Source organism: Mustelus asterias, chromosome 26 (assembly GCF_964213995.1).
Source record: "Mustelus asterias chromosome 26, sMusAst1.hap1.1, whole genome shotgun sequence".
Classification (NCBI taxonomy): domain Eukaryota; kingdom Metazoa; phylum Chordata; class Chondrichthyes; order Carcharhiniformes; family Triakidae; genus Mustelus; species Mustelus asterias.
In genome coordinates this window covers 4,534,596-4,551,645 of record NC_135826.1, presented here as the reverse complement: position 1 = coordinate 4,551,645, position 17,050 = coordinate 4,534,596, and the positions used below count along the sequence as shown (strand labels likewise).

The 17,050-nt window shown below is 42.5% G+C and overlaps 1 protein-coding gene across 1 annotated transcript in view; it reads right to left on the bottom strand.

Moving 5' to 3' along the window:
* LOC144479381 (la-related protein 6-like) overlaps window positions 1-17,050 on the bottom strand; it is a 74,167-nt gene that overhangs the window by 18,333 nt on the left and 38,784 nt on the right. Inside the window, exon 5 of the mRNA XM_078198001.1 lies at window positions 2,137-2,269. Coding sequence (XP_078054127.1) covers window positions 2,137-2,269 — 133 coding nt within the window. The remainder of the gene's footprint in view (window positions 1-2,136; window positions 2,270-17,050) is intronic.

Here is a 17,050-nt window from a genome sequence, read left to right as displayed (position 1 = left end):
AAAAAAGGTTCCACAGAAAAGACAAATAGCCAGTAAAAAAAACTCCAAGTAGAGAAATTGGTGGCACTTTTGGGTACAAGTTTAGTCTAGGCTCTCGAAAGGTTCTACAAAAACCTTACTCAAGATTGACTCCAATACCTGGTGTACATAACCAAAAATAGTCTCATACATAGAGAAAGTAAATATCCAGTATAGCAAATTTTAAAAAAAGTATAGTAAAAGTATACTATTAAAAAATAGTACAGTAGTTACTGCATTCCTGAAAAAGGAAATACACTTCTAGCAAAACATGACTATACCATAAACATATTTCACCTTAGAAAATACACTCCTAAATGTTATATCAAACAAATGGCTAAATAAAGGAAACCCAAACCAGTTTCAAATAGCAATTAAGCATAGCAAGTGAACACAGGTGAGAAAAGTTGCATTTCCTATTCTGGAATTAGCTTGTTATAATTTCCAAGTTGTTTTCTAAGGGCAATTAAAAATCCAATACAACAGAAGAGGAAATACATCATCTTAAAAGTGCTGAGTTGAGAAATGTCAACTTTTCTGAATTACAAGATTTAAACACAAGATAAATTAATTCTAAAAATCTGAATCTTAACCATAGAAGCAAAAGAACAGAAGGAAAGCATGAAGTAAAATCCTCATAACACAAAGGATATCAACACTTGAATCTAATAAGAGCATTTACTGAAAATTAAGCTGGTTTCAACTAAGTAGAGAAGCTCAGGTGCAAGTAATAAGAACCTAGCTTTGCTGATTAAATCCTAATTAGTATACAAGCATGTGGTTAGAGATGTCTAATTTATACACTGTAGTTGATCACTAATATATTGAAAATTGGTTATCCTGTATATGTAAGATATGAAATTTATTTCATTTACTAGATAGCCCACTCAGAACTATTTCTCATGGGCCTTTTAGTAAATAACAACTCGCAGGGACCTGCAACTAATAATTGCTGCTTCATACCACTAATCAAAAGACTGCAATACTGAATCAAGCCACCACCATCTACAGGTAAGACTGAAAAAAATGAATAGATAAAGTTTGTTGTAAATATTTAGGAGAAAGATGTGAACATTTATATGTTTTATGTAATTTCCCAGGGCAAAAGCATAGTTCATAGAAATGTGAAGTGTTAAATGTTGCAATCCCTGTTTCAATTTAAAGGGGTTAACATACGCCGGAATTCTACTGCCACGGAATTGGAGCTGGCGAGGGGCAGACAATAGAAATGTCCATTGACCTCAGGTGGGATTTTCTGGTCTCGCTCGAGCTAGGCCATAAAATTCCGCCCATATTGTTTTCTGGTTAAACTTGCTTCCCTCGCACCACAGAAGGCCATTTCAGCTATTAAATCTGCTCTGCCATTCACTTAGTTCAAGGTTGATCTGATTGTGGTCTTAACTACACTTTCCTGCCTGTGCTCCATAACCCTTGATTTCCTTGTCGACCAAAAATCTCTCTCAGCCTTGAAAATATTCAATGATCCAGTTCTCTGTCACAGAGAATTCCAAAGTCGAACGACTTTGAGTGAAAAAAATTACCTTATCTTCATCTTAAACTGCAAACTGGTAGCAAGTTAGTGATCTCAGTTAAAAAATTAAGCCAAAGGTGGTTGGTACACCAAATGGTAATGGCACCAGTGCAATAACAAGCGAGTTTAGGCTTCACCTTTGCATCTTGGAATGGTTTAACTGACTGAGAATTTCATAAAATGGTTCAAGTTTATTGTTTAAAAAAAAAATTCTTACCTTACAGAATTTTCTTCATTCTTCAAAATTGTCATGCTTTGCACCTGACTGGGCCATTAGTGGAGAAACCAACAGGTAGGCTGAAGGCGAGGCTTCACCGAACCCACCATGGAGAACTCCATTCCTAAGCTTTTCTTCAGAGAACTCCTTATATTGTCATAGCCATATCTGACACAGCCATATCTGTGGACACTTGTACTGTGATCCTAAAACTAGAAGTCATCATGTTACACCCTTCCTCGGTCACCTTTGTGCTTCCTTCCGTCACCTTGTCCTGTCTTCGGTGACCCTCTACCCATCTTTCATCAATCTTGACCAACCAGCATTCATCCTAGAGCTTCCCTCCGTCATTGTCAGTCAGCCTCCTTACTTTCGAGCTGCCATCCGTCATCTTCAACCTTTCCTCTATCAACCTTGATCTGCCCTCTGTAACTCTCAGCACTTCACCAATGGCCTTCCCCATATAATCATTGATCTTCCCACAATCATGCTTGACTTGCTGTCTGTAGACATTGAAGCACCATGTGTAATTCAACTTTTCCCCTCTGTACCCAATGCGCCTTTGCCAGTTTGTCATCTCTCTGCCTCCCTCAGACAGCTGTGTCCTGTTTCATAGCCAACACCCTCCATTCCTTGGTCAGTCACCCCTGTACCCCTTCTGCAGCCGCCAACTGATCTCAATCTTCAATGCTTCCTCTTCCCAGTTCAACAAAGTTCCCCCGACTTCCACATGTTAATGTTAAGGCACCATATAGGTGGCATAGCTTGGGGTTAATGTTAAGTGGCCACATGAGGGTGCCTTGCTCAGGGGTTAATATTAAGGGGCCATATAGCTGGCGAATGTATTTGTGACTGAGGCACACAGAGACAACAAGAAGGTCAGCCTTAAATTCTTTGTTGAATAAAATGATCACATTTTATTGGTAATATATGCATAGATCTGGCTAGAGAAGACTTGTTTACATTTGATTTCTGTGTTCACACCTATTTCGTGATAACAAAGGGGCATCGACATGAGACTTTCTGGGGTTCCCCAGTGCTCTTGGAAGGTCACTAGGAGTTCCATGACTCAAAGTGTGGGAAATTCTGCACTGTATGAAGATCAATGTACAGGACTTTACACGTATCTTTTTCAAATGTCAATAACTTGTACGACTAATTAACAATTCTTGAGAAAAGGTGTCCTATAAAATGAGATGCAAGTGAGGTGGAGAGGGTAGAGGATTATACATGACTTTATGATCTTAGTGTGACAACAGACTTCAGGAACAGGCCTCAAAACATTTACAAGTTCAGAATTTAAGTACACATATCCAGAAAACTAACTATAACAAGTTTCTGTGCATTCATCGTATTATAAAGCCAATGATAATGAATAGAACCAATACTGAAATGAAAATACCAAGTAACAGTTCGGATGAATAACTGATTTCTGGATAGGCTCCATATATAAACACAGCAAATGTGGCACTAAGTTCACAGAAACTGTAAAGAAAGATGAAGAAAATCAAAACCATTAAATTCTATACAGTCCTTCCTCCTAAGTATGCAAAATCTTTATAAATAACCAACACCAATAAACAAACATCATCTGTAAATTTTGTTCCCGCCCAGCACTCACACAAACTTGCACTCATACACAATTATGAATATATATTTCAGAAATTATCAGTGAAGTATTAAATATATCTGCAATCTAGTCAATATTACAAAAGAAAAAGGTCAACTGTTGAGCATATAACAGAGCAATGTGCTGAGGATGTTAGAAATACAAAATAAAAACAGAAAATGCTGGAAATTTTCATCGGATTCGGCACTATTTACGGAGAGAAAAAACAGAACTAACAGGAACTTTTCCCAAGCAAGAGTAGGGAAGAGTAGGCAGAAGTAGGGAACCCTGGATGACTCGGGATATTGAGGCCCTGGTCAAGAAGAGGAAAGAGGCACATGACATGCATAGGCAGCTGGGATCAAGTGAATCCCTTGAAGAGTATAGGGGCTGTAGGAGTAGAGTTAAGAGAGAAATCAAGAGGGCAAAAAGGGGACACGAGATTGTTTTGGCAGATAAGGCAAAGGAGAATCCAAAGAGCTTCTACAAATGCATAAAGGGCAAAAGAGTAACAAGGGAGAGAGTAGGGCCTCTTAAGGGTCAACAAGGTCATCTATGTGCAGATCCACATGAGATGGGTGCGATGCTACATGAATATTTCTCATCAATATTTACTGTTGAGAAAAGCATGGATGTTAGGGAACTTGGGGAAATAAATATTGATTTCTTGAGGAGTGTACATATTACAGAGAAGGAGGTGCTGGAAGTCTTAAAATGCACCAAGGTAGATAAATCCCCGGGACCTGATGAAGTGTATCCAAGGACATTGTGGGAGGCTCGGGAGGAAATTGCGGGTCCCCTAGAAGAGATATTTGAATCATCGATAGTCACGGGTGAGGTGTCTGAAGATTGGAGAGTGGCAAATGTTGTGCCTTTGTTTAAGAAGGGCTGCAGGGAAAAGCTTGGGAACTACAGGCCAGTGAGCCTCACATCTGTGGTGGGTAAGTTGTTGGAAGGTATTTTGAGAGACAGGATCTACAGGCATTTAGAGACGCAAGGACTGATTAGGGACAGTCAGCATGGCTTTGTGAGTGGAAAATCATGTCTCACAAATTTGATTGAATTTTTTGAAGGGGTAACCAAGAAGGTAGATGAGGGCAGTGCAGTTGATGTTGTCTACATGGACTTTAGCAAGCCTTTGACAAGGTACTGCATGGTAGGTTGTTGCATAAGGTTAAATCTCAAGGGATCCAGGGTGAGGTATCTAAATGGATACAAAATTGGCTTCTTGACAGAAGCCAGAGGGTGGTTGTAGAGAGTTGTTTTTCAAACTGGAGGCCTGTGACCAGCAGTGTGCCTCAGGTATCAGTGCTGGGTCCACTGTTATTTGTCATTTATATTAATGATTTGGATGAGAATATAGGGGGCATGGTTAGTAAGTTTTCAGATGACACCAAGATTGGTGGCATAGTGGACAGTGAAGAAAGTTATCTCCAATTGCAACGGGATCTTAATCAATTGGGCCAGTGGGCTGACGAATGGTAGATGGAGTTTAATTTAGACAAATGTGAGGTGATACATTTTGGTAGATTGAACCAGGGCAGGACTTACTCAGTTAATGGTAGGGCGTTGGGGAGAGTTACAGAACAAAGAGATCTAGGGGTACATGTTCATAGCTCCTTGAAAGTGGAATCGCAGGTGGACAGAGTGGTGAAGAAGGCATTTGGCATGCTTGATTTCATTGGTCAGAACACTGAATACAGGAGTTGGGACGTCTTGTTGAAGTTGTACAAGACATTGGTAAGGCCACACTTGGAATACTGTGTGCAATTCTGGTCACCATATTATAGAAAGGATATTATTAAACTAGAAAGAGTGCAGAAAAGTTTTACTAGGATGCTACAGGGACTTGATGGATTGAGTTATAAGGAGAGGCTCGATAGACTGAGACTTTTTTCTCTGGGGCGTAGGAGGCTGAGGGGTGATCTTATAGAGGTCTATAAAATAATGAGGGGCACAGATCAGCTAGATAGTCAATATCTTTTCCCAAAGGTAGGGGAGTCTAAAACTAGAGGGCATAGGCTTAAGCTGAGAGGCGAGAGATACAAAAGTGTCCAGAGGGGCAATTTTTTCACAGAGGGTGGTGAGTGTCTGGAACAAGCTGCCAGGGGTAGTAGTAGAGGCGGGTACAATTTTGTTTTTTAAAAAGCATTTAGACAGTTACATGGGTACGACGGGTATAGAGGGATATGGGCCAAATGCGGGCAATTGGGATCAGCTTAGGGGTTTAAAAAAAAAGGGCGGCATGGACAAGTTGGGCCGAAGCGCCTGTTTCCATGCTGTAAACCTCTATGACTCTATGACTCTAAGAGGTGCTGGGTTTGGGTAAGAGTGGGATAGGGGAGAGATAAGCTGGGTCATGAGGTTGCACATTGTGATAGGTTACAATCCTGCTTTTGCTGATGCTTCACAGCACCTCATGGATGCCCAGTTTTGAGCTGCTCAATTTCTGAATCTATCCTGTTCAGTCAGTTACACCCACATCCCCTAAATGAAATTTTTAAAAAATGTTGGTAGTGTTGCACAACATAATGGAAGGTGTCCTCATTGTGAAGACGGTCTACTCAAGGACTGTGCAGTGATCACTCCTACCAATACTGTCATGGATAGATGCACATGTAACAGGAGGTAGAGCAATGATGACAGGGTTAAGTGTGTTTTTCCTTCCTGTTTGTTCTCTCAGCACCACAGGTCATTGCCACTGATCAATTTGACAAATATATCCCTTACGACATAGTCAATTCCATCAGTAATGGTGCTAGTGAGCCACTCTTGGTGATGGACACTGAAGTCCTTCACCCTGACTTGCTATTCTCAGTGCTTCTTCCAAGTGGTGTTCAATATGGAGTACTGATTCATCAACTGAGAGGGTCGTATTACAATCCTGAATATAGAATATTCTTTGAATATAGAAATTCAAACTCCCAGTTGATTGCTGAAAGGGTGGCATGGCAAGATTTCACATTTTAAGATTTTTACTGTTACGAACAGACTAAAAGCACTATTGACTAATCGCTAATGTTGTAGACAACTTGTGCTTCAAACTACTTTTTACCTCTCGCACAACCAAGATACTCACTTCGCAGGTATGTTTTACACTGTCCCATAAATAGTCATTCAGTTTTTCTGGGTCTTAGCAGACTGCCTGTGTCTATGGGTTTTCAGCGATAACTTAGAAACCTTCCACTTTCAAAGCCCACCTCCATGGTAAAATGTATGACATTGGCTTTGTATTCGGGTAGAAATGCTGATTAGTTATCCTTGAGACCCAACTCTATTTTATCTTGGAAGTAAATGGGCAGTTTAATGTATGCTAGTTTGCAACCCAAAATTCTCAACTTCGAAGACTAGCAGTCTAACTACCATAAGCACAAATACCACTACCATTGTTTCCAAATGTGAACACCTTACATCTTATTCCCAGCAAAGAAATATGGGCTTACCTTTAATTTTTAACAGCCACAATACCTAGACATATTTCAGGACAAGTCACATGACCTCCTTCATTTATATTCTAAACTAAAGGCACAGTCCAAAACATAAAAATCGTATAAATCTCACAACTGTAACAATGGTAGGTGGTAATCATGTTTGATCTGATATCATGAGACTTCATGGGTCCCGGAGTCAAATATTGAGGGCTCCCAAGGCCATTCCCTCCTTGCTGTTATACTACTATGCCATTGACTCTGGTCGATCCATCCTGCTGGTAAAACAGGACATCCAAAGAATGGTGATGATGGAGTCAGGGACATTGACTGTAAGTTTTGATGTGCATGAGTATGTCAGGCTGTTGTTTGATGAGCTGTCCCAGATGTTAGTGAAGTGGACTTTGCAGTGTCAACCGAGCAAAGTGTGTCTTTGTTGTTTCTGATGCAGGTGGTTTGTTAGGTTTTATCCATATTCATCTTTCTGTAGCAGTTTGATAAAACTGAGTGGTTTGCTTGGCCAGTATGAGGGTGGATAAGAGTCAACCATATTACTGTGGGTCTTGAGTCATATGTTGGGGGAGACGGTGTGGCGTAATGGCATTGTCACGAGACTAGAATCCAGAGACCCAGGGTAATGCTCTGGGATCCAAGTTCGAATCCCATCACAGCAGATGGTGAAATTTGAATTCTGTAAAAATCTGGAATTAACAGTCTAAAAGATGACCATGAAACCATTGTCGATTGTCGTAAAACCCATCTGGTTCATTAATGTCCCTTAGGGAAGGAAATCTGCCATCCTTACTCGGTCTGGCTTACATGTGACTTCAGACCCACAGCAATGTGGTTGACTCTCAAATGCCCTCTGAAATGGAGGGCAATTAGGGATGGGCAATAAATGCTGGGCCCAGCCAGGAAAACCCACATCACGTAAAATTAATAAATAAATATGTAGGTCATACTGGGAAAGAAATCCAGATTATTCATGAATTATTCACTAATTTCTCCCGACTCAATTTAAGTAGTCCTCTTACTTCATGACCAAAGATTAATTCGAAAGGATGGAACCCTGTTGATTCATTAGAGGCATCCCTAATGGCAATCAACAAGATTGGAATCCCTTATTCCCAATCATGTAAGTAGTCTTGAACATATCCTCTAATGATAGGGCAGAGAGTGTTGGATAAATTGAGAAAAGCTGTGCGAAACTCGCCGGCTTCATAGACGCCTTTTCTTGGCTGATTTAACAGCACTCTATGCAAAGTGCTGGCAAGGATCTCACAGCCATTTTTAAAGGGTGCCCCGATCTCAAAGTCAAATTTAAGCCCCCCCCCCCACCTCCCCCAACCTTACCCAGCATGGAAATTGAGACCTCTACCCACAGAGACCACCCACTCCTCCCATCGGGACACCCCACCACCACAAAGCCAACTTCAGGACAACTACCCCCCCCCCCCTCCCCAAACAGCTTGCACGCATCAGAGCTCTCCCAATGAAGGTGGGTAGCCTTCCCCTTGCCAGAGCCGTCTGCTAGAATCCTCTTGGCACTGCCTCTAAGGCCCAGAGGTAGATTTATTGACAATCCTCCATGGTTGTCATAATACATGTTTACATGGAAGAGCTGGAAAAGATGTTAAGATTTTGTGGGACAAGGGGGCTAGCCAGTCCCTAATGATATGGGATAATACCAACTGTTGTCCGGAAGGGTTACTGCAGTAGAAAGTGTTAATTAGTGGAATTCATGGGGGAGTCAAACCTATTTCATTTTATCAGGTAATTTTAAATATCAATTTGAAAACAGGAGAGGTGATTGTTGGGGTAGTGGAAAAATTGCCCACTGCAGGGTTTCAGTTTATTCTAGTGAATGATACAGCTGGGTGACAGATATTGACTATGCCAGCTCTAGTAGAATAGCCTGAAAGGCACAATCAATAGACATTTTACAGAAAAGGGTTGTTCTTGGATTGTTTCCAGATTGTGTGGTGATGATCCCACAGACATAAAAGCTTAAACAGCAAGAGGAAGAATCTGAAAGACCGGGAAGGATGTTCAAATTTAATAGGCTGGATCCATTTTTGGAAAAATTACTCCAGAAGAAAAGGTTGAAGAGGATGAGGCTGAGGTGTTTGGTTCATTGAAGTTAGTGGAGTTACAGCTGAAAGATCTGGACTTAAAATAGTTGTATCAAACAACTTATTCTGAAATAGAAGCCGAATACATTCCAGAATGTTATTACATTAAAAACAATATGTTAATTAGGAAATGAAGACTGCCTCATGTTCAGGCAGATGAAAAGTGAATGATCAAGTAGTGATACCATCTGAGAACCGGAATGAAATTTTGAGAGTGGCTCATAAAATTCCAATGGCTGGACATTTTGGAATTAGAAAAACTCAAGCTAAGATACAAAAACATTTACATAAAGATGTAATCAAATTCTGTCAAACATGTCAGGTGATAGGAAAACCTCAAGCACTCTTAATTCAAATTCCAGCATTTGTGGATTCTTTTAACAGGATCCTGATTAACTGAACTGTAGGACCTTTCTCTAAAACAAAGTGGGAATCAGTATTTACTGCCAATAATAGATGTGTCCACAAGATTTCAAGAAGCAATATCTTTAAGGAAAATTACAGCAAACGTGATTTTAGAAGAGTTAACAAAATTATTTACAAGACATGGATTACCAAAAGAAATACAGTTGGACCAGTGTTTGAATTTCATGTCACAGTTATTTAAAGGAGTAATGAACAGCATAGGAATTCTTCCTGAATCGCAAGCTGCTTTAGAGAGGTGGCATAAAAACTATGGCTATAATTTAGTGGCTCCGTTAGGCATGGGCACAAATCCTGTAATGGCTGCTAAATCTCGCAAGCAAACAAAAAAAATGTTTGTGCCAGTGAGATCTCCGTTTGAGATCTTTCCTGCCCCCGTCTATGTTGTGATCAGATTCATGGCCAGAAAGCTGGGCATTGCCACCTGACACCCTAGCAGTGCCAAGGGAGTATATGAAGCAAGCAGTGTCAAGCGGAAGCTTGTCCAATAAGAAAGGAGCAGCAGGAGTTTAAAACCAGCTGTCTCTACCCAAACTGGGCATTGTAGCTCTCTTGGCTTTGACATGTGTATTATAGCTCCTGAAGCAATGTTCTATTCATTGTGTAAATAAAGGGTGTTGGTGACAGAAGATGGCCTCAGCGAGATTATTATCTTGGTGACAAGGAGAAAAACAAGTTTTTTTTTCTTCCCTCCGGCAACCTTCACCTTCAAGACAAACAATTCTCTTCTGGTAAAGAAAAATGCCTCTCTTTGGTAAATTTGAAGCCTGAGGCAAGCATAGGAGATTGGGCCCAAGAGGCAGAGCGCATGCGTTACTTCTTCTGGGCTAATAATATTGAGGGAGATGAAATGCAGAAAGTAATCCTGTTGACAACATGCAGGGTCCTGATATTCAACATGATAATAAGTTTGACTTATTATCATGTTGAATAAGTCAACATAATAAGTTTGACATCCAGATAGTAAGTCAAAAACCTTTAATGAGTTAATAGACTTGGTAAAAGACTATTATGATCTGAAGTCCTCTACTATACTTCACCAAAATGGCTTTAAAACAGCAGGGTGAATCCCTGGGTAATGTGTCAATGAACTTTTGACCAGGTTATGAAAATTGGCAGAGCACTGTGAATTCAGGCCATCCCTGAATGACATGTTGTGAGACAGATTGGTATGTGGAATTAACAATGTGACCGCTCAAAAAAAGTTATTGGCAGAACCCAACCTGGGTCTAAAGAAGGTCATTCAGATAGTTCTATCCCTGGAGAACGCAGAAATGAACTCAGGAACCACAGAGGGCAACAAACAGCAGTGTCCTCCAATTAGGGGGAGGGACCTCGTGCAATGTTCATTCCACAACAGAGCATTTGTGTAAGTGAAAATCAAAGAATCCATTACAACATTGGAACCCAAGTCACATCACAAGGCAGTGGTGGTCTTGAGACTACTAGGATAAATGTTCCAGATGGTTCTGGAGAATGGACTATTGCAAGCATTGCAAAACACCACAACCAAGGCAAAGTTATAGGGACAGGCGAGATGCTCGCTGTTTAGGAAAGGGGCCAAGGCCAGTACCACAAGAAATAGAAGCAGGAGTAGGCCACCAGGTCCTTCAAGCCTGTCCCGCCATTCAATACGATCATGGCTGATCTATATCAGCCTCAGCTCCTTTTCTATGCCACTTCCCCATAATCCTCAATTCCTTGATCTATCAAGTATTTATCTACCTCCACTTTAAATACTTCCAATGATATCTGCCACTGCTCATCCACCGACTGTAACTTAGCTTGTAAAGACTGTATCTTTATCCACTTCACCTTGGACAACTCCTCCCTCATACCATTATAATTGCCTTTATTTAAGTTGATAACACTAGTTATTGATCTATGACGTTCACCCTCAAACTGCAGACCGTATCTTGCAGGTATGCCCACTATTAGAAATGGGAACAATGCAACTAAACCACATCTCCATGACACAGGTTATCCCAATAATGGTGGAGATGTTAACCCATTAAAAATGGAGGTGTACACGGGGCTGTGGTCTCAGTTATCGGGAGGCAGACCTATGATTGCCTCCGAACTGGTATTCCGCTCCTGAGCTTAGAAAACAGAAAGACCAGGCTACCTACCTACATGGGGGAACCATTACAAATTAGGGCACCACAGTGACCCCAAAGATTTACAGGCAGCAATCAGCTCAACTCCCACTCATCATTGTGTGGGACAAGCACCTAGCCTTATGGGGAGAGATTGGCTCTCGCACACCAGACTGAGCTGGCTGGAGGTCTTCTGTTCCATCTTTGCAATGGTGTGCCAGTAAAGGGAAGCATCGCATGTCAGGACAGGGTCCTTTTTGGGGTCAGATTGGGCCAGTTAGTTAGATGACAGAAGCTGTTACTTAACATTATTGAAAGCCTCCAACTGTGGTGCCTCCCAAAACCACCTTTGGTGTTTCCATAGCAGGGGATGCAAGGGGGCCAGTAAGAATGCCAAATCAGAATAAAAGAACAAAGGACAATACAGCACAGGAATAGGACATTTGGCCCAATAAGCCTGCGCTGATACGTGATGTCTATCCCTCTGTTTGCCTCCCATTCATGTGTCTATCAAGATATACCTTGAACCTTATTAGAAACATAGAAACATAGAAAAACTACAGCACAAACAGGCCCTTCGGCCCACAAGTTGTGCCGAACACATCCCTACCTTCTACACCTACCTATAACCCTCCATCCTATTACGCTCCATGTACTCATCCAGGAGTCTCTTAAAAGACCCTATTGAGTTCACCTCCACTACCACTGATGGCAGCCGATTCCACTCGCCCACCACCCTCCGTGTGAAAAACTTATCCCTAACATCTCCCCTGTACCTACCCCCCAGCACCTTAAACCTGTGTCCTCTCGTAGCAGACATTTCCACCCTGGGAAAAAGCCTCCGAGAGTCCACCCGATCTATGCCTCTCAACATCTTATACACCTCTATTAGGTCTCCTCTCATCCTTCGTCTCTCCAAGGAGAAAAGACCGAGCTCCCTCCGCCTATCCTCATAAGGCATGCCACTCAATCCAGGCAACATCCTTGTAAATCTCCTCTGCACCCTTTCAATCTTTTCCACATCCTTCCTATAGTGAGGCGAACAGAACTGAGCATAGTACTCCAAGTGGGGTCTGACGAGGGTCTTATATAGCTGCATCATTATCCCCGGACTCCTAAACTCAATCCCTCGATTGATAAAGGCCAGCACACCATACGCCTTCTTAACCACCTCCTCCACCTGCGGGGCCGATTTCAGAGTCCTATGGACCCGGACCCCAAAGTCCTTCTGATCCTCTACAGTACTAAGAGTCTTTCCCTTTATATTGTACTCCTTCATCCCATTTGACCTACCAAAATGGACCACGACGCATTTATCTGGGTTGAAGTCCATCTGCCACTTCTCCGCCCAGTCTTGCATCCTATCTATGTCCGTCTGTAACTTCTGACATCCCTCCAGACTATCCACAATCCCGCCAACCTTCATGTCATCGGCAAACTTACCAACCCATCCCTCCACTTCCTCATCCAGGTCATTTATGAAAATGACAAACAGCAAGGGTCCCAGAACAGATCCCTGGGGCACACCACTGGTGACCGACCTCCATTTAGAAAAAGACCCATCTATACCCACTCTCTGCCTCCTTTGGGGAAGCCAGTTCTGGATCCACCGGGCAGCAGCCCCTTGGATCCCATGCCCTCTCACTTTTTCTAGAAGCCTTGCATGGGGGACCTTATCGAACGCCTTGCTAAAATCCATATAAACCACATCTACCGCCTTCCCTTCGTCAATGTGTTTAGTCACATTTTCAAAGAACTCCACCAGGCTCATAAGGCACGATCTGCCCTTGACAAAGCCATGCTGAGTATTCTTGAGCATACTAAACCTCTCTAAATGCTCATATATCCTGTCCCTCAGGATCTTCTCCATCAGTTTACCAACCACTGAGGTTAGACTCACCGGTCGGTAATTACCTGGGTTATCCCTATTCCCCTTCTTGAAAATTGGAAGCACATCCGCAATCCTCCAATCCTCCGGCACCTCTCCCTTCTCCATCGACGACGCAAAGATCATCGCCAGAGGCTCTGCAATCTCTTCCCTCGCCTCCCACAGTAACCTGGGGTACATCCCATCCGGACCCAGCGACTTCTCTATCTTGATGCCGTTCAAAGATTCCAGTCATGTTAACATGACTACTTCCACCACCTCCATTGGCAGTACATTCCAGGCACCCCCTGCCACCCTCTGTGTGAAAACCCTTCCCTGCACGTCGGCCCTGAACTTGGGGACTGTGGGGGGGGGGGGGGGGGGATTGTATGAAGTTATCAACAAGTACCTTGAAGTTTTCTGTGAAGGACTCAAAAGTAAGGGGATCCAAAGCCAAGATATATCTTGACCCTGATGCTACACCTAAGTATGTTAGAGTGAGAAAAGTTCCATATTCTCTGTTGGAAAAAGTGGAGATGGAACCTGAATACCTGGAAAATCTGAGTACAATAAGGCCCATACAATTTGCAGAGTGGGCCATGCCTGTTGTCCCTGTTATTAAGCTGGATAGATTGGTCTGACTTTGGGTTTCTAAACTTGATAGATACCCCATGCTAGATAAACAGGCGTTCTTTAAGTTGGACGTAAGCCATGCATATCTGTAACTTGAATTAGACAAGTCTTCCCAAAAGTGTGAGACAATTAATAAGCATAAAGGCCTATATGAGTACATTCACCTGCCCTTCGGGGTCTTACCCACATGCACCATTTTCCAACAGGTCATGGAAAATATGCTCCAAGGATTATCCCAAATGGCGGTGTACCTGGATGACATTCTGGTCACAGGGACTTCAGAACGAGAACATCTGACAAACTTAGAAGAGGTCTTGTGGAGATTCTCAGAAGTTGAGGTATGCCTGAAAAATGTGTCTTCCAAGCAAATGACATGATTTACTTAGGATCGGGTGGATGGTAAAAGCCTACATCCGCTGAAGGACAAGGTAAGGGGCATTAAGGAAGCACCAACTCTAAGGAACACCATGGAGTTGAAATCCTTCCTGGGATTTGTAAATTATAATGGGAAATTTAGATATGAAAAGAGGTTGGATAAACTCGGATTGTTTTTACTGGAAAGTCAGAGGCTGAGGGGTGACCTGATTGAAATCTGCAAAATTATGAGAGGCATGGATAGGGTGGATAGTCAAAGGCTTTTTCCCAGGGTAGTAGGGTCGACTACAAGAGGGCATAGGTTTAAATTGAGAGGTGGTAAGTTCAGGGCAGACGTGCAGGGAAGGTTTTTCACACAGAGGGTGACGGGGGGGGGTGCGCCTGGAATGCACTGCCAATGGAGGTGGTGGAAGTAGTCATGTTAACAATGTTCAAGGTATATCTTGATAGACACATGAATGGGAAGCAACAGAGAGATAGACATCACGTATCAGCGCAGGCTTATTGGGCCAAATGTCCTATTCCTGTGCTGTATTGTCCTTTGTTCTTTTATTCTGATTTGGCATTCTTACTGGCCCCCTTGCATCCCCTGCTACGGAAACACCAAAGGTGGTTTTGGGAGGCACTGCAGATGGAGGCTTTAAATAATGTTAAGTAACCGCTTCTGTCATCTAACTAACTGGCCCAATTTGACCCCAAAAAGGACCCTGTCCTGACATGCGATGCTTCCCTTTACTGGCACACCATTGGAAAGATGGAACAGAAAAGCCTGTTGCAAATGTGTCCAGGACCCTTTCGGACACTGAACAGAAGTATTCCCAAATTGAAAAAGAGGGGTTGGCAGTTGTAATCGACGTTAAAAAGTTCCATTAATCCGTTGATAGTAGACACTTCAATAATAGTAACTGACCACAAACCCCTGTTGAGATTTTTTATGGCAATCCCCTCTGATGCGCTATCAATAAGGCGAAAGACTACCGATATGCCAATATAAGTGTAGGCTTTTATTCACAACAGAATCAGGAGCAGATCCCAACAAATAACCGATCTGGACTGAACAAAGGGGAGGAGACAGCCACCTTTATACTAGGTGCTGAGGGGAGGACCCAAACTGGAAGGGGATGTGTCCAGGTATGACAAGCGCACACAACGGTGGTCCATATAGGACAAAGGCACAACTGAGGTCCACCACACCCTCTATTGCCTCCACCTGGATACAGCATTGGCCCTTGTTACTGGAGGCTTATGAATACCTCCTAGAGCACCGTCCTGTAACGTGAATGGCCAACGCCGATGCACTGAGTTGTCTGCCATTGCCCACAAGTCTGGCTTCTTTACCATCATTGGAAGAGGTCGCCATGACACTAGATTTTTGTGGAGACTCTGCCGGTGTCTGCAGTACAAGTCAAGGTCTGGACGCAAAGGGACCCAATCCTACCTAAATTAAAATACATGATTCTGAATGGCAGATTCAGAGCATAGGACAACCCTCAGATGAAATGAAACCCTATCTGATCAAGAAAGATGAGCTCAGTGTTGAGGATGGTGTAATTATCCAGAGATCCTGCGTAGTTGTCTCTTGCTCAGGGCAGTGTCCGATACATGTGAATTTACACCATGGCCACCATGATAATCCTAGCTAGGAGCAATGTATGGTATGGTGGCCCAGCTTTGATGCAGACATTACAGACTTGGTCAGGCAGTGAGTTTCATGTCAGGAGTATCAAACCACTCTCCCCCCCCGCACCCTCTTCAGCCTTCCCACATCCAGGGAGTGGCCTGGCAGACCTTGGGTGCGAGTGCATGTGAACTTTGCTGGGTCTTTTATGGGTTCAATGTTTTTTGATCATGGTGGGCACATGGTTGGAGGTACATTGCATGAGCTCCACCACCTCCCATACTATGATTGAGAAATTACAACAGAGTTTCTGCATGCATTGGGATACCAGAAGTCCTGTTTTCTGACCCACAAGTAAAACACCCTCCAGGCAACACTCCCTCACAGATATTTAATTATAAATATCCAGTAATAGTGCCCTAAGGCAAAGCCTTTGTCACTTTAGTGAGGCATGACCTCTCACTCCTCCCTTTCACTCTGTGGTGAAAATCTAAAATTTCAGAACCTGCTTTTTGAAGCCTTAAAACTTATCTGGCTTAACTGAATGGCTGATTCAAATGCACATATGAAATAGGAGCAGATATAAGCCATTCAGCCCTTCAAGCATTCAATTTATTGCTGATCTGTTTTTGTTGAGCTCCAGGTTCCCATCTAACCCCCTGGTAACCTTTGATTCTTTTAGGCAAAGGAATCAATCTACTTCCACCTTTTAAAATATTCTGTGATCCCACTTCCACCTCTGCTTCTGGCCCAGAGCTGTTTCCAACAGGTCTTTCTCACATAGTCAATTCCTACGCTCTCAATATTGCTCCTTAAATATCCATTTTACCTTTCATCTATGATTCCATTGTTCTTTGCACTCCTTTGAACTTAACATTTCCAATCTATAAAAAATCTTTCATGTTTTCCTATGGCTCCAACTTTCAGGTCAAATAAAATGTAATAACCTTCCCTTGCTTACTTACGAAACTTTTGTAATCTGCAAATGTCTCTTACTACCCTTTGAAATTTAACAACTGAAAACAGTTTAGGTTTAGAAATTTGTATTATTTACTTCTAACCCACTTGACCAGGCATGTCTCCTTATAAATGCACCTTTTGTC